The sequence below is a fragment of the Leishmania donovani genome, chromosome 30 (assembly GCF_000227135.1).
Source record: "Leishmania donovani BPK282A1 complete genome, chromosome 30".
Classification (NCBI taxonomy): Eukaryota; Euglenozoa; class Kinetoplastea; order Trypanosomatida; family Trypanosomatidae; genus Leishmania; species Leishmania donovani.
The window spans coordinates 338,733-355,332 of NC_018257.1; the positions used below are offsets into that span (position 1 = coordinate 338,733).

A 16,600-nucleotide genomic window follows, 5' to 3' on the forward strand; every position below is an offset into this window, starting at 1 on the left:
GCCCCCGCACCGCGTACGGGGTTGTGGGGAGCCACCCACCCACCCCTGAGGAGAGAATGCACCCGGTGGCGCCCGGCATAGTGGGGGAGCGGCTGTGAGGCGACCTGCGGGGCGCGGGTGGGTGTGCGGTGCTCGAGGCAGGGGGGTGGTGCTCCGACGGCTGAGCCGGGCGCATTGCTGCACTGGCGTGTCTCTCGCTCTGCATCGCACGACGCGGATGGGGGCCTGTGGCAGGGCCTGGGGGGGTTATCGAGAGGCGCTCAGTGAAATGCACTGTGGCAGTGAATTTGCACAGGCTGAAGAATAAACAAGAACTCATCGCGCGGCGCAGGTTTGTGGATGCGCGATCTTCTGCACAGCCTTGTCTTCCGTGGCGGGCGCTGTACTCCACCTACACACTTCTGTACCAAATCCCTCATCCTGCATCTTTTTTGGTTTATGGTGGGCTTTCTCTCTAGTTGGTGCCGTGCAGTCGGACACAGCACATCACCCTTGTTGCCAACACCGAAGCCACACGAGTGTGCGCACTGTTCGTCGGCTTTCCTTCACAATCCCGGACCACTCACGGGGCGCGCCGCTGCGCTGCCCTTTTGATCGTCAGCGAAGAGGTAATAGGAGGAGGCGCTCGACGCACTTCTTTTCCATTTTCAGTTTGTGGTCACTGGCGCGTTTAGCTCGTGCCAGTCGAGCGTCCGCCTTGCCCCACTCCGGGGCAGAGAGCGGGAGTGAGGAAGGGCGATGACACGAAGCCATGCTTCGCTTCACGTCGTTTGACCTGGGCCGCTGGAGCTCTCGCGACTTTTTGCGAGGCCGCAGTAAGCGGGCAGGCGCCGTCCATACCCGTCACACCCACGGCCGGCAAGGCCGCTACAAACGCCTTTCGTCCATCACCAGCAGCATTCGTGATGGCCGTCGGCACGCCTCGAACCACATGCAGGGAGGTCTGGGCCTGAAGCTGGGCGGCGGCCTCTTCGGGCTGCGCATTCCCCGGCAGCATCAGCTGTCCCACATGTCGAAGGAGGAGTTCGAGTTGGAGGTGCACGGGCACCCAAACATCACCAACCCGTACCGGGAGCACCTCGACGAGCACCCGGACCTCAAGAGCGTCATGATGAACGCCACGGTGGCGCTGAGGCTTGTGGTGCTTCTGCCCAAGGCAGCGCGCCGCCCGGTGCAACGCGAGGGAGGCGATGTGCAGGTTCCTGAGCAGTGGTCGAGTGTGGTGCGAGAATTGAAAGCGGCGCTCGGCGCTCTGGCAGCTAGCGCCAGGCAAGCGCTCGGTGTTGTCGAGGTGCATCTGGCGACGTTGGAGTCCTCCGTCTGCTGTCGCTGCGCACCGAGTGATGCTGCGTCGACCCCGACCGCCGTCGATGGGAAGAGAGTGGAGGTAGGACCTGACCTGGAGACTGGCGTGGCTCGACTCTATCGCGCTCATTGCTTGTTGAGGAGCCGGCTGAAGCCCACGGCTGAAGCGACGCGACGCCACCGCCGACCTGCCGCTTTCATGGGGGCCGCACTACGCGCGTCTTCACCGACGTCCTCGTCGACACCGCCAGGAATGTTTCCTTGGTCTGTGCCCTCGACTTCCTTCACGTCCTCGGTGCTGGCCAGTCTCACGAAGGATACTGCTGCGCCTTCGCAGAGAGTCCTACACAGGCCATGCCGCGAAGGTACTCTTACCGATGCTTGCCTGCCCTCCTCGGCGACGACGTTGTCTGCACCCGTGACTGCTGATGCCGCAGGCGCTTCTAAAGGGAAGGGCATGATGGAGCTGGTGCGCGAGTGCAGTGCCACCGAGCAGCCCTTGCTGCGTCTGTGTCTGCGTCCTGGCGCGCCTGCGAGCAAATGGACGCATCTGGCTGTGCGCAAGGATCGCTCAGACACGACTGCAGTAGCCGGCCACGCTGCGGTCGCGACGCGGAAGGTCCTCAAGGAGGATATCGACCTCAACAGCGAGGTCGGGGTGTGGCGGCTGGCTCGGTCGTCTCTGCCAGAGCTTCTTCGCTGGCACTACTGCGCGCGAGATCCGCGGGCGCACAACCACGACGCGCTGCCTCATCACCGCCGCTCGCTGCCCGTCTTGCTCGTGGTGGACTACTCCACAATCGCCGAGGATGTAGGCCGCGCGCGGGCGCAAAGTACAGCATCATCGAGGCCTGCTGCGACGCTCATGCCGCGGCATCTCTCGCTTGAGCTGGAGTCCGCGGGGTTCAAGTTGCTAGCTGAGTCGTCCTTGCTCGACGTCGCCAAGTCTCTAGAGGCGTGGGTGCCGGCGCGGCAGTGGGTGGACTACGTTCAATCCTGTGCACACGCACAGCCGCGCGGTGCTTGCAGGGCGGCTCCAACCGCACAGGCGGCGACATCGTGAGAAGAACGCGAGAGAATCGGTACCAGCCACCTCTCCAGCTGGCTCTATTTCTATAGTGCACACAAGCGCCGTCAAGCTATTGCGCAGACCGCGCGTGAGACGGCATGCACGCAGGCCTGCACACTCGCTCACGCGCAGCTCACTAAGCACAACACACGAGGAGAACGATAAGAGAGCCGGCACGAGGTACACAAAGACATGATGAGCCGTGATGGTTCCATCGGTGAGGACACGCACGCCTGTGCCATGTCTGCGCTGACGTCAGTGCACCAAATCATTAATTGCCACGCACGGCTCTGTTCTCTCCTCTCCTGCCGCGAAGAGTGTGTCTGTGTGTGGAAGAGGGGGAGAGAAAGAGGGGAAGACGGGTGCGGCGCGGTGGCTTCCTCTGCCTGAGGAGGGCGAGGTGTGGCGTAGCAGCACTCTCAGAGATGTTGCTGTGGCTCGTGGTCATTTAAGGCGCTGCCTATCCCTGTACTTCCATCTCGATGTGATGCATTTCCGCCTCCTTTGTTTTTCTTCTTCCGTTCCCTGCAGTGTGCAACTCTGCCAAGGCGTTACCACCGCGCACGCGTGTGTGTCTGTCTGTCTACCATCCTTGCTGCGGGGAGGTTGTGGGTGCATCCATACGGCAGTCAGGCAGACGGTGGGCTCCACATCACACTTTCTCCTTGCCACTGCGCCACACTGTGCACGCACTTCTCTCTTTTTTCTATTGTTTCTTTCTCTGCCTTTCGATTCAGAATGCGCTGCGTGCGCGCCCTGCCCGTGGATCACCGCCTTGCGGCACTGCGGGTGGTGACAGGTGCACCGACGTATGCAGCCACTTTGGGCTCTGCGTGCCTTTCGTTGGTTTTGGATGGCAATGCGGCACTTCAAGCCAGTCGTCGCTACTCGTCCACCTCGGCGCACGGCGCGCGGTCGTCAGCAGCTGCGAGCACGTCCAAGCTGAATTACTACCGAAACCTCGGCGTCGACACGGATGCGACACCTCAGGAGGTGAAGACCGCCTACCGCCAACTGGCGCTGAAGTACCACCCCGATGTGGTGGAGGAGGCACACAGGGCACACGCGGAGATGCTCTTCCGCCGTGTTTCGGAGGCGTATGAGGTGCTCTCCGACCCGGTGAGGCGTCGTGCGCACGATGCGGAACTAGGCATCCAGACGCGCCGCAAGCAGCAACCGTCTGCCGCCAACGCAAAGGCGGGCACAAGGACCGGCTCTCCTGCCGGCGGCGCGCGGCCGTCCTCAGCATCTGCGGGAAGGCGGAAGCACACAACATCGACGGCTTCGTCAACGTCCTCGACGACCTTTCAGCAGCCGCAGCAGCGGCGGTATCGCAAGCCGTTTGTGCGCGGTGATGCCAATCGTGTCTTCGCCGACGCGTTCGACGGGAAGACGTTGGACGAAATTCTGTTTGACGTGCAGCGTCGTCGCCGTCAAGAAAAGACTGGAAGGGCGGCAGCGGCGCAGCGTCGCGAACGGGGCGGTGGCACGGGGCATGCGGCGCCCAATGACACCGCAAAATCGTCGTCGTCGCCGCCACCGGCCATGGGGGAAAACACCCCTCTTGACCGCGACGCACGTCTGCGCCACGTGATGGAGACGGCCGCCGAGTTGTTTGCGCAGCGAGCGCAGCGTCAGTACGGGCACGGAATTCTTCGTCACATACGTGGCGTAGCCGGTCCGCTGCCAGAAGGGCCGGCAGCTCCGCCTGAGGTTTACATGCCGTTCCGTCCATTTGTCGGCATGCCGGTCCCTCCAGGTGTGCGGACCCCTCCGGAGCCGAAACTGGGAAAGGTGCTATACTCGCAAGAGGCCACCATAGACAGCAGCAGCAGCACACCCGACTCTCGTGGTGCGGCTTGGTACGAGATTCCGAAGCAGTTTCACACGCACACGTACGCAGACGGTACCCCACAGAGCCGCTCCGCGAGTTTGGCCAAGGCAACCAAGTACATCCACGGCATGCCGCACAACATGGGCCAGCTCTACTCGTATCACCGCCCGTACTAGGCAGAAACAGAAAAGGAGCAGCAGCGCGCGTACGTGTGTGCGTGTATGTGTGAACTCACGCATTGATAGAAGGTGAGGCGCGAGGTGTTCGCTGACCGCGAACAGGCACGGCATGCTGACGGTGTTTCTTTTGACGGGCCTCGGGCGTGTGTGTCCTTGCGAGCCATGTTTCGCCTTCCACGCAGGACATGAAGGAGGCGGCCATGGTCGTATCCTCACATTCATGGAAGACCCTCTACGGTTCTTCTCGACTACTCCCTGCTCATCGCTGGCGGCTGTTGATTGGCTGCCTTGCCAGCGCGCGCGCACACATACACATATTCACACACACGGCTGGGCAAGGGTGAAGAATTTGAACTCGCGAAAGGACGGCCAGGTGCGTAGGGTGGGTGCACTAGGGTGCACGCTAAGTGCCCCCCTTCCTGCTGACGCCCGCATTAAGCCAAACACAAAAGTCAAATGTGCAGGAAAGCCAATATCCGTGTGGAGGCGGACAGGGACAGAGCGGAAGAGAGAGCGAGCGAGCGTTTCCAGAGAGAGAGGGAGCGCGCTTCCGTCGACCCAGCCCCCTCTTCCTCTTCCTCTCTCACACGCGTATGCAGTGGCACATGCGGAAGAAGGGGGATGAGCTCGAGAGATGGAGTTCGGCCGAGCGGCCCGGCGAATGCTTCCATCTATGTCGCATCCTACTTCTTTTCTACCTCTTCCTCGCACTCTTTCACTCTTTGCTGCCCTCGCACACCATCTGTGCCTCCTCACATCCCCAACCTCGCACATCGACACACACACACACACACACACGTGACATTGTCGATATTGTGGAGCCATCGTCGCTTAGCATGCGTAAGAGCATCTCCTATCACCGCCACCCGCATCTCTTCTTATTTTCCGTTCCTCTCGTCTCGCCAGAAGCCCCTTCCAAGGATGCGTGCTTACAGTGGAATGCGCCGTCTTGCGTGCCTGGCGAGCGCCACGGCCCTATCGGGCCTTTCGGTAGCTGCCACTGCCGCTAACCCCGCGGCGTCGACGACTGTACCGGCCCGCTTCATCTATACTACGTGGGGGTCCGTGCCGTGCGAGGGGTGGGCGTGCAATGAGAGCTGGCTGAAGCGCATCACCTCGCAGTCCGAGTACCGCAGCTTCGATTTCTGGCATGTGCCGCAGACGGATGTTCCGGCGGGGCTGAAGCTGAACGCGGTCGAGCGCTACCTGCTGAGCAGCCTGGAGAACGACGCAGCGCGCCTGCTTCACGTTTCGTGGTGCGAGGACTTCGACTCGTACTGGCGCGACCGTGTGAACTCGCTGGAGATGCTCTACAAGACCATCTACACAGACGACCACCTGTTCTACCGCTACATCTTCGGCAACTGCACGCACAAGACGGCAGAGAAGGAGCACATGCTGCGCAAGCTGAATTACCTCAAGAACATTCTCTTCTGGGCTTGCCGCACAGAGCGATGCTACACAAGCATCGCGAAGGCGCGCTACTACGTGCAGCGCTGCGTGTGGAACGCGCTGGAGCGTGAGCGCTACCTGTGCGCGTGCGTGGAGGCCGTCGACTCCTTCGGGAAGAAGGTGCCGGAGGAGCTGCGTCATAAGGCGATGCCGGAGCTGGAGGTGGCTCTAGTGAGCATGCGCCATTGGGTGTGGGACTGCCCGAACGGCAAGCGTACCTTCACGCGTCGCCTCGCGTAAAGGTGAGCTAGCCGTTGGTGGTGCTGTAGCTGAAGCAAGAAGCAGAGTAGAATGGGATCTCGTGATGGCTTGCAAGGGTATCTGTGCGAAACCGCTTCACGCGCTTCACCTCTGCCCCCCCTTTCTGCACGCACTGCAAACACTCACGTGAGTGGAAGAATGGTTGCGCAGATGCACGCAGTCGAGGTGCGCCGTGCACGTTTGTACGTATGCGTGTGTGTGGATGTGGAGACGCACTCCTCTTTCACACTCTCTCTCATACACCGCTTATCTACTTATGCCTAACTAAAGATTTGCTCTGTTTCGTGTCGCGTGCACGTGCCCTCCGGAAGGCGTTCTCTCGTCGCGCCGGGCGTGCGTGCGCGCGCAGGTGCAGCGGTAGGCTCTCTTTTCCACCCCTTCCGTTTTCTTTCACGGACTAGGTGTGTGCATGTACGCGTGTGCATATGAGGGGGGGGGGCGCTGCTGTGCGCCACTGAAGACGTCGCTTGCTCCGCTGTTTACGCTTGTTCTCTCCTTATCTTTACTTCCGTTAGCACCCTTGCGTCTGACTGCTCAAGCCCCCTCTCTTTTTCCCCCCCGTAGCATAGGCATGTATGATGGTATGGTTGTGTGAGTGATCTCGATGGCCCGCCGTGCTCCGTGTTGCGCGTCGCCGTTTGTGTGTATCCTTCCGTTTTGCCTACTTTGTGATTCGCCTCTGCCGCGACAAAAGTGAGTATATCCGACCGCCACTATGCTCTCGTGCCTGTACGGGTGCGTTTTCATTTCGGTGCTAACACCGATGCACGGGCTCAGACGTGCTGTTCCCTCCCCCCTTTCCCCTCCTTCGTCTCTCCCCCTGCCCAATGCCGAGCCGCCTCTGGTGGGGGCTGAATCAGGCACCCGTACGCCATGGGGAGGACAGAGCGGTTCATCGCTGCTGATGCCCGCGGTGGGGCCCTGGACGGTGCTGCGGCGGAGCGACCTGCGACGGTGCACACGTCTGCGCCATCCACATGATGGGTGAGGTGTCGACGTGACTGGAGCGTGTATCCCACCCCCGGCCGTCGCACTGCGTACTGGGGTGTGGGGAGCCGGCGCCACCACACCCCCTCTGAGGAGAGAATGCACCAGGGGTGGCGCCCGGCATAGTGGGGGCGGGGGGAGGAGGGGCTGCGGTGAGGCGACCTGCGAGGCCGCGTGTGGGCGGGCAGAGTTTGGGGCAGGGGGCGGTGGTCTCAGGTGACTGAGTCGGCGCATTTGGTGTACCGGGCGTGTCTCTCGCGCTGCTTCGCACGACGCGGATGGGGGGCCTGCGGCAGGGCCTGATGGGTTTAGAGCAGAGCTTGAGTCGCGTTGTATGGCGGAGAACGTACACACGTTGGCCAAAGGAAAAAAAAAGAGAAAAACTCACCTGCTCGTGGTGTGCCAACCCCCCCCCCCTTCTGGGCGCGGGCTGGGCTTCGCTGAGCGCTCGACATCTGCCCTGGCCACCTACACGAGCACACATGTAGCTCATCAGCATTTTCCGCCGGGTGTGCGATAGACCAGAGACCTTCGCCCTCTAAGCTAGTCATGCGTCGTTTGCTCACGCGGCCCGCTCTCTCTGTCTTACTTTACAGACACATGTATACAGGCAAGGGGTTTGCCTGACGGCGAATGGTGCCCGCGCGACAAGAGCAGAAAGAGCAGTGCCGGGGCCACGTATGTGTAGATGAGCATGTGCGTGTGTGTGTGTGTGTGCGCCTGAGGTGCGCAAAACCCGCATCGTCGCTTTATCGGCCTTTTGTGTGATGCGGATTCAAGGACTGCTTCAGCCACGCTGCCTGCATCTCCCATTCCTCTCTCTACAGTGTCGGCGCACGAATACCGCGGTGGTGTTCAAGGAAGCAGGTTCACTCGTTGGTGTGCATCTTGCCTACTTATCCGTCTTATCGCTTTCACTTCATCCTCGCGAAGCGAGTCTTTGCCGATGTCTACCGTAGACATGTATATTGATGGGGCTGTCGCCTCCATGTGCGCCACCATCATTTCCAACCCCTTTGATGTGATGCGAACACGCATGCAGCTGCAGGGCGAGCTGTGCAAGCGTGGCGAGTACAAGGTTGTGTACGACAACCTGGGGCAGGGTATGATTCGTGTGGCCCGCGAAGAGGGCCTGCGTGCTCTACAAAAGGGCCTCGTATCGTCTGTGATGTGGCAGGTGATGCAGAACGGGATTCGAGTAGGACTGTACCCTGCTGCGCGTGCCGAGGTGAGCTATGTGTGTGGGTCGGATGCCGTCTACATCTCGGTTATCGCGGGTGCCTTGTGCGGCCTCGTGGGCAGCTACTTATCCTCGCCATTCCAGCTGGTGAAGACGCGCCTGCAATCGCAGCGCAACACGATTGTGACGATGCGTGGCGATGTGCTCTCGAAGGCGACGACGGGGGAGCAGTACGACTACGCTGGCGTGAAGGATGCATTTCACAAGATCTACAAGACAGGCGGTCTGCGAGCGCTTTGGAAGGGCTCGCACATCGCGGCGCAGCGCACGCTGGTCGGCTCTGCTGCGCAGCTCACCGCGTACGATGTGGCAAAGCCTATAATTTGTCAGCGGATGGGATGGCCGGCCTCTGACATCCGCGTGCACATCTGCGCCGCCATTTTCTCCGCCTCATGTGTCATGTGCGTCATGAACCCGCTGGACGTTGTCATGACGCGATCCTTCAATCACCGCATCGGTGAGCCCATGGCCTACTCCACAAACCTCGCCGTAGCGACGTGGAAGATATACCGCATCGAAGGCGTGCGTGGACTGTACAAGGGGTCCATGGCGCTCTTCTCTCGCTCCGCGCCCCACAACATTGCGACATTCGTGATGCTGGAGTACCTGCGCAAGATGCGTGAGCGGTACACGAACCGTGCGTACACATCTGGGTCGTCCGTGGACAAGTCCATTGGGTTTAACAGGGTCATTGACAGAAAGAGCGGCAAGAACGCCGCCTAGTGCACTGTGTTGGCCAATGCTGACCGACGCGGAGTTGCCCTTGCTGTACGCGGGCTGGATGAGCTGATTACCAATCAGCACACCAGGGAAGTTGTGCTTGTGCAGCGGACTTGCAACTCGCTCTGCTTTCACCTCGCCTGCGGCTGCCGCTCTGCCTTCTCGCCTTCCATGTGCGGGCGATTGTGCTGTGTACTCGATGTAATGGTACTCAACGTGGAGGAGAGGAGAGACGCGTGCGCTGCTTCGCGTCTCGCGCGTGTGTACGGCGGTGGCTGTGAGTGCGGACGGCACGGTGCTCAGCGCACCCAGCTCCTGAACTGGTATTCTTTGTGTTTTGGATCCTAGGCAACGCTTGCACCGCGGAGGACACGAAGGGAAAACATGAAGGAAAGACGTACGAGGAGGCGGCGGCGTTGCTACGCTTCACTGGTGGGGCTGGCGGCTCGAATAGCCCCACCGTGGAGCAAAGGGCCAGCGGCACGGGCTCCATCCGCCCCTATACGCAGGCAACAGGAGACCCGCGTGGGCACTAGCAAGGTGCGCACCCATGAACGAGAGGCAGGGGAGGAGAGGCCCGCACCCTTTGGTGTGCTGCCGAGGCTCATGAAGGCATGGGCCTCGTTTACGCTAGGCGACGACGGCAGCGGCCTATGGAAAAGGTGAGGACGGCACATCCCGACGTTACCTGCGGTGGGTTGCGTTCTTGTCTCGCGTCGCGAGCCTTTGCGCTGACCTTGCCGTCCCTCGTGCATGCGCGCGCGCTCTCGCCGTAGCGGTGTTTCTTCTTCACCTTGACGACGATCCCTACTCGGCGCCACAGCGCGAGTATCTCTCTCTCTGTGTAGAGCTTCCCTGTCGTGCACCCGCTTTCTCGCCAACTTTTATACCCTTGCTTTCTTACTGGTGCTTGTTGTGCCCCTCGCCAACGCGCGTGTGCCCTTACACGCTCGCGCAGATGTTGAGGACGGCGGAGGGCGGACTCCTGCATCTGCCGAAGTGATCGCGTCACCACAGGACCGAAGGGTGGCGGCATTCAAATCAGCGAAGGAGCGGTGACTCATCTGTTGCCCTCGCACCACTGCACCTCTTGTGTTTTCATTCATTGCAGTACTCTCTCGCATGTCAGTGCGGCTGCTGCTCGGTGCGGGCCTGGCATACGCCCGTCGGCTACCCCTGGCACCGTCGCCGATACTGTCCTGCTGCGCCCCACACCTCCACACGGGTGTCTTGTGGTCGCTGACGGAGGGAGCGCGTGCGGCGCACACCGGCTCCAAGGAGGCAGGGTACTATCGGCTGCAGAACCCAAAGCACATCAACATCGACCCCTGCGTCTACGAGATTCGCACTATGCGCGGCAGTGGCCCAGGTGGCCAAGGCACGAATAGCAGCAGTAACAAGGTGGAGCTGCGCGCGGACATGGAGCTCCTGTCCGAGTTCTTCGACGACGAGCTACTTGCCGCACTGCGCCGCCACGAGGCTGGCGGAGCGCTCACCAGTGACGGGACAACGATTGTCGTGAGCTGCCACGAGCACCGTAGCGCCTTGCAAAACAAAGAGGGCTGCTTGCGCAAGCTGCAGACGCTTCTGCACAAAGCATCGTGGGTGCCACCGGCGGAGGCCGGCCTCGTCGAGCGGCCATCCTTCATCGTCACAGAGCAGAAGGCTAGGCGACGCAAGAAGAGCAACATGAACCGCATGACCCGCTCCGCGCGTAGTGGGTCGTGGTGAGATAAGGCGGTTCGGCGAGGGGGAGGGGCTGCTGGTGGAAACGTTCGGTGCTGCGCCGTGTGCGTGTATACGGGAGTATGCAGTTTTGGCCAATCCCTTTCCCACGGCTGGGGCACTGCCTACCATTGCACAATGATGCGCTTGCCAAGTGTTGTGCCCCCTCCGTGGATGCCACGCTCTTCTTCTTGCTCTCTCTCGCCCTGCGCCACGGCGACGGGCTTCACCGTCTTTCTCCTCGACTCTTCCTCGATTTACACAAGCACCGCGGGAGCAGCGGATACGTTGCTATTTGAGGCAGGTGGGACGATAACCCCTCCTCCCTCCTCCTCATTCCGCCTTCCTCTTTCATCGACACGGCGTACAGCGGCGGCTGACACAACATGCCAGGGACATGACTGCCCTTGCCCCGCTCTTTCGTCTTGCTCAATCTCTCTCTCTCTGCATTCACCAGACATATCTACAGCCACACCTATACAGGCTTGGGCTGGCGAAGAGACGCGCCTCATCGCATAAAACGGTCTGCACTCAGCTCGACCTTTACCGCAAAGCGGCGGGCTGCCAGCCGATTCCGCTGTCGCCGATGGACGTCGAACACCCTGGCAGTGCGCTCATCCGCCATTTATGGCACTGCTTGCGGCTCCATTCTTCTCAAATTTGTTTCCTCTTCCAGATCTCTCCTCTCTCTCTCTGCAACTGCTCCGCTTCCTCTTTGCATTCCTCACACGTGGACGCTTCTCACTCGAAACATCACTTCCACGCCAGCCCCTCGCGAACCTTCCTTCCCATCTTCTCGTTATCGCCTCGTCCACCCTGCGCCGGGAAATGCTGCCCAGGCTCGCTCTGTCGCATGGCGCTGCTGCTGCTGCTGCTGCCGTGCCTCTCGCCGTCACCATTAGCACGGCTTCTGCGACGTCTGTTTCTCAGCGCTGGTGCAGTAGCATGACAAGTGACAAGCCCGACGCAACCGGTGCTAACCCGTTCACTTCCGCAATCGCAAAGACCTTACGCGAGAAGGTGTTTTCGCAGGACTTTACTGCCGTGAAGGCTGCCACACCGAAGGAGACGGAGCTACTAAAAAGGTGGCGCACTGGTGACGGCACACCAGAGCAATCCCCGCGCCAACCGGCGGCGCCCGGCACGGCCGACTCATCCGACGTGGAACCGCAGATTGCAGAGGGCGCTCAGAATGTGGCCGTGTCGCACGGGAAGACGTTCCGCGACTCCCGTCCTGCCGACCCCGAGGAGAGTGTAGAGTGCAAGCGCCGTCGGCTCATCTACCAATCGCGCTACCGCGGTATGGTGGAGATGGACCTCATCTTCGGCCACTTTGCGCGGTGCAAGCTCGAGACCCTCGACGCGTCTATGCTGGATGAATACGACGTGCTCCTGAAGCAGCTGGACAGCGAGCTGTTCCGCTGGCTGGTCATGGGCGTGGATGCGCCGGAGGGGGTGGCGAAGCTGCGCTGCTTTGACGAGCTGCGCCGCTTCATTAAAGAGGAACGTACAGAGCTGCTGGGCTCCAACTGAGCAGGACTGGAGAGGCTTCTCCCCCTTCCCATCGTGAGAGCGACCGCCCTTCTGCTACCGGCTCGTCGCGCGAAGCTGAGCAGCGTGAGACGACGCGTCGTGCTGCCGTTCCTTTGGAAATGCCACCCCCTTCCTTCCCTCCGCCCTCCGCCTCTCTCTTTGTGAAATCCGCTGCCGCTCGCATTCACCAACGCACGAGTAAGGCAAGTGCTGACGCGGTTTACAAAAGCTTTACCTCTCTTGCTGCCTTCCTCGCTCGCTCCTTCCTCCGTTTGGTTTCTACTTTATGGGTGGTTCTGCATTCGTGTGTGCCTTGTGATGGGTGTGCGATGCTGTTGTGCTGCGCGGATGCGTGAACGCACGGAGGACGACGCCGCAGGAAAAAAAAATGGTGAACCGCCCTCCCCACTGACGTTGTCCACCCCCATCCCTCCCCCGCTTGCCGTTCACCTTCTATGCGCTCATCTTTGAGCAGGAGTGGTGACAGCGGGCTATGGGGATCAGAGAGACGGAGACGCTGGAGCTGCCAAGCACCTTGTTCTCCTTTGCAATCCTGTGCTTGGGGTGGAGCGCCCCTCACCCTTCTCACCTCTGTTTCGTTCTTGGCCGGCACACTCCCGTTTCGACGTGAGTCGATGCTTCCGACACGTGAGCGCCACCCTCCGTTGCGCCTCCTCTTTCTCCGTCTCTCGCTGGCTGCATGGGCCCTACACGAGGTGTATGTGGGTGTCATCACTACACATATCTCCGATAGCATGGAAGAGGTGACTACTGCCTTTGCCCGTCGTGGACGTCGCTCTTGGGACGGATGAGGGGGGAGGGAGGGGGGTTCACCCAAGATAGGGCGAAAAGCAAGTGCTACCGATACGCGCATCATCGTCACTCCCACATACTCTCTCCTTTCTCTTTCCTTCCATGCCTTCTTTACCATAACTCGATGTTGTATCATAATATTCATCCGGCGCAACCTCCCTTTTTTTTTCGGCGCAAAACGATGGCTGGCACGCACACGCACGTGGGTGCATGGATCCCCACCCCTTCTTTGCTCTTCCCGATTCGTTGCTCGCCTTTACTTTTTGTTTTTGCTCCCATCAACACCGACGCCTGCGCTAGTACTTCGCTGAGAGAAGTAACACACAAACACCGTTCACGTCTCTTCGGGTGGGTGCGGCTGCCGAGTGCAAGAGAGCGCGGCTCGGACGTTTATATCTTCGCACCTTCGCACGCACGCACGCGTCATATACTCTTCACGATTGCCAGATCACCACCACACGCACGTCTACACGCCCACACCCGAATAGAACACCTTCCCGTACTTCCATTTCTTGGCATGTATCTGGCATTCATGTCGCGTGTTCTGCTCACACTCCCCGCCTGTCTGAGTTACTCAGTTCCGCCTTTCTTTTCTTTTTTATTGCCTTGTGCTCCTCCCCCGCGAAGTGCCTCTGGTAGCTGTCCCTCTCCCGCCTTACTACTATTCTCTATCTCTAAGGTCTATTGCCCATAGCCATCTTTTTTTTATTGTTTTCCGCACTGTACGCGTTTCACTTTTTCACACACACGCGCGCGCGCACACAACCCCGTGGACCGTCTTTTCAGAGTGGGATAGCGATCGACAGGTATTGTCGCAAGCCCTTGCAGGAGTGACTGCATCGCTGTAGGGACAGAGATCTGCAAGGGGCGCTCGCAACAACAAAAAGAGTCTGATATATTGAAAACTTGACCCTCCCTCTTTCCTCCTTTTCCCGTTCCCCTCCCCCCATACACCCAAACCCACTCAAAAGCTCGCTGCTTTTTTTTTGCCCAGTATCTTACCAATCGGTATAGTACGCATAGGAGAGGCGGCGCACGAGCGAAACAGCAACAACAAAAAAAATATCAGGCTTGCCTTTTCTTATTCGCGCAGACTCTCTGCTACGTGCACTTCACACCTTCTCACACCCTCACACCACGCGTGTGTTTGTGACGTACCTAAGATTGACTTCTTCTCTCTCGTCATTTACACATTCGACTACCTATCTGTTTTTCCAGCTGCTCGTTTCTTTCTCGTGTATCTGCCCGCTTCCCTTCCACATCACGTCGCCACCGTCGCCGCCTCCTCTCATCACTGCGGCATTTTCATTGGCGTGCCGAACCGTCTTTCTCTCTCATTTTTTTTTTGCACACTCACCTCTCCTTGCCCTCTGCGTGTCTGCGCTCCCGTCTTTGTTTTTCGCTTTCGGTTGTTTTGCCTTCACTGACCACTGTGGCTTGTCTGTCTGTGTGTCTCTTGCCTTTGTGCCCGCACCTCCTCTCTGTGTGCGGATTCGCTTTTGCGTGTGCGCGTGTCTCGGCGAGGGGACAGTTCTGGTGGGTGAAGGCATGCGCATGTGCATACGAAGCACATTGGCACGTCCGCACACCGTCACCGCGACGCCTCCTTTCTCCTCACTTCCAAAGAGCAGAGGATCCACGAAGCCGGCGAGGAGAATATATATACGCGTATATACCTCTATATGTATCTATACCGGAGCACACACATACATATATACGAATATACCTCTATATACACATATACCTATCTACATATATATATATATGTATGTATAGCGCATAGCTATTTGACGTGCTGAAAGCAGGAAGAGAAGTGACATAAAAGAGGGAGAAGGGGGCGAAAAGAAGCGAAAACGGAGGCCACCGAAAAACGCATCTTCTTTCTTCTTCCTCTGCGGTACTGAGCTGTGCGGTCCTTTCTCTCCCCCTCTCTTTTGCGCGTCTGTCTGTGCCTTGCCTGCTTCGCTTCTGCTCTCTTTCTCTCGGTCCCTCTTCTCTGTTTTCAGCTTCTCGTTCTTCTGTTTTTTTTTTTTTTCGACTCTTCACCAGACTTGTCGCCGCCGCGCCTCCTCCCCCTTCCCTGTCCTTCTGCCCATCCATCCACGTATCCATACATTATATATATACAAGTACACACACACCCATATATATATATATATATATATACATATATGTGCACTGCGGTTTCGTCCGCTTTGTGGCGTCCTACTTCTCATCGGGCTACTGCTCGATGCGGTGATACTCTCGCTTGGCTTGAATTGCACACGTCCGGCTCAGCTTCTGCGTGCCTGTGAAATTCGTTTTCTCTTTTCGTGTGTTTATCCACCCTTCGTTCCACAAGGCGCTTGGTGCCGACCATTTATACACACACCAACACACACAAACGGAAGTCGTTTCTGCCGCCCATCTCCCTCCCTCTCTGCTACACACGATACCATATTATTACCTTGTACATTTTATGGCTGCCGCCTCTCCCCATCAGCTTCACTGTTTCTCCTTTCTGGAACGCTTTTTGTAAAGTTATCTTGGTATCTACCTATATATGGATGTATGGACATGCATGTGCATGGTGTAAGGTTTATTTTTTCTTGATCCTCCTTTGGCTTGGTATCACAGCCGTGCATTTTGTCTGCATTCGTGTTTCCGCGTGTTGCGCGTGTGTTCTCTTCCTTCACTGCACACAGCAACTCTCGATCTTTTTTTTTTGCCGCCTCTCCGTGGCTCTCTCGCTGTTCGTCCTTGCATTCACCCGACGGACGTCTTCGCCCCTTTCCGCGCACTTCTTGCACTGCCGGTGTAGATTCCCTTTGTATTTCCTTTGGCGATGCTTATTGGCTCCCCCTCCCCTGCTCTCTTTCCACCACTCTCTCACTCCTCCCTACGAAGGCCCCATCTTTCTCGTTTTACTTTTTGCCCTTCTCCACATTTCCCACTCGTTTTTTTTTGGGTTTTCGGTTCTTCCGGCTGATCGGCTCTTCTCGTCCTCTTTCCTGTTTCTTCAAGAATTGAACTGACTCTTGCCTGCGGGCCAAGTCGTGTTGCCTCTGCTGCCTTGTGAGCTCCACGCACACATACGGACACAGACAGACCAGAGGGACAGACAGACGGGCAGACACAGACACGCTCACGCGAGTCCCTCTCTCTTTTCTCCTCTACGCGTCTTTGGGGGTGTGCGGGTGGGGACGCACGCTATATATATATATATATCACCTTTAGCCCCTAGCACGTTTTCGCTACTTCCCCCCACTTCTTTCTCTCTCCCCTCCTTTTGTGCTGTCGCGTCTCTGCCAAGGGTGAGGTTATGCATTTTGTGAGCATTATTATTGACAAGAGTATTCTTACTATTTTGCTCGTTCTTGTGTGTGTGTATACGCATTCAACAATTCAGATGCTCGGCGTGCCGCCATTGGTAGGACCGTCTGCCGGCACCGCCGACGTGCAACAACTTGCTGACATACGCGCCACGGGTGATTCTTGTCGAG

The 16,600-nt window shown here is 58.7% G+C and overlaps 6 protein-coding genes across 6 annotated transcripts; all 6 read left to right on the forward strand.

Moving 5' to 3' along the window:
- Positions 1 to 751: 751 nt before the first annotated feature.
- Positions 752 to 2,368, forward strand: LDBPK_301080 (hypothetical protein, conserved; the record flags this gene model as incomplete). Its single annotated transcript, XM_003862773.1, has 1 exon — positions 752 to 2,368. One exon carries the CDS (start codon positions 752 to 754, stop codon positions 2,366 to 2,368), a length of 1,617 nt encoding a protein of 538 aa, XP_003862821.1.
- Positions 2,369 to 3,445: 1,077 nt separating this feature from the next.
- LDBPK_301090 (DNAj-like protein) lies at positions 3,446 to 4,384 on the forward strand (the record flags this gene model as incomplete). The annotated part of the gene is made up of 1 exon (XM_003862774.1): positions 3,446 to 4,384. One exon carries the CDS (start codon positions 3,446 to 3,448, stop codon positions 4,382 to 4,384), a length of 939 nt encoding a protein of 312 aa, XP_003862822.1.
- Positions 4,385 to 5,326: 942 nt separating this feature from the next.
- Positions 5,327 to 6,079, forward strand: LDBPK_301100 (hypothetical protein, conserved; the record flags this gene model as incomplete). Its single annotated transcript, XM_003862775.1, has 1 exon — positions 5,327 to 6,079. The coding sequence occupies one exon, from the start codon at positions 5,327 to 5,329 to the stop codon at positions 6,077 to 6,079; it is 753 nt and encodes a 250-aa protein (XP_003862823.1).
- A 1,954-nt stretch (positions 6,080 to 8,033) lies between these two features.
- LDBPK_301110 (mitochondrial carrier protein-like protein) lies at positions 8,034 to 9,050 on the forward strand (the record flags this gene model as incomplete). The annotated part of the gene is made up of 1 exon (XM_003862776.1): positions 8,034 to 9,050. One exon carries the CDS (start codon positions 8,034 to 8,036, stop codon positions 9,048 to 9,050), a length of 1,017 nt encoding a protein of 338 aa, XP_003862824.1.
- Positions 9,051 to 10,169: 1,119 nt separating this feature from the next.
- On the forward strand, positions 10,170 to 10,778 carry LDBPK_301120 (hypothetical protein, conserved; the record flags this gene model as incomplete). The annotated part of the gene is made up of 1 exon (XM_003862777.1): positions 10,170 to 10,778. The coding sequence occupies one exon, from the start codon at positions 10,170 to 10,172 to the stop codon at positions 10,776 to 10,778; it is 609 nt and encodes a 202-aa protein (XP_003862825.1).
- Positions 10,779 to 11,399: 621 nt separating this feature from the next.
- LDBPK_301130 (hypothetical protein, conserved) lies at positions 11,400 to 12,305 on the forward strand (the record flags this gene model as incomplete). The annotated part of the gene is made up of 1 exon (XM_003862778.1): positions 11,400 to 12,305. One exon carries the CDS (start codon positions 11,400 to 11,402, stop codon positions 12,303 to 12,305), a length of 906 nt encoding a protein of 301 aa, XP_003862826.1.
- Positions 12,306 to 16,600: the final 4,295 nt, after the last annotated feature.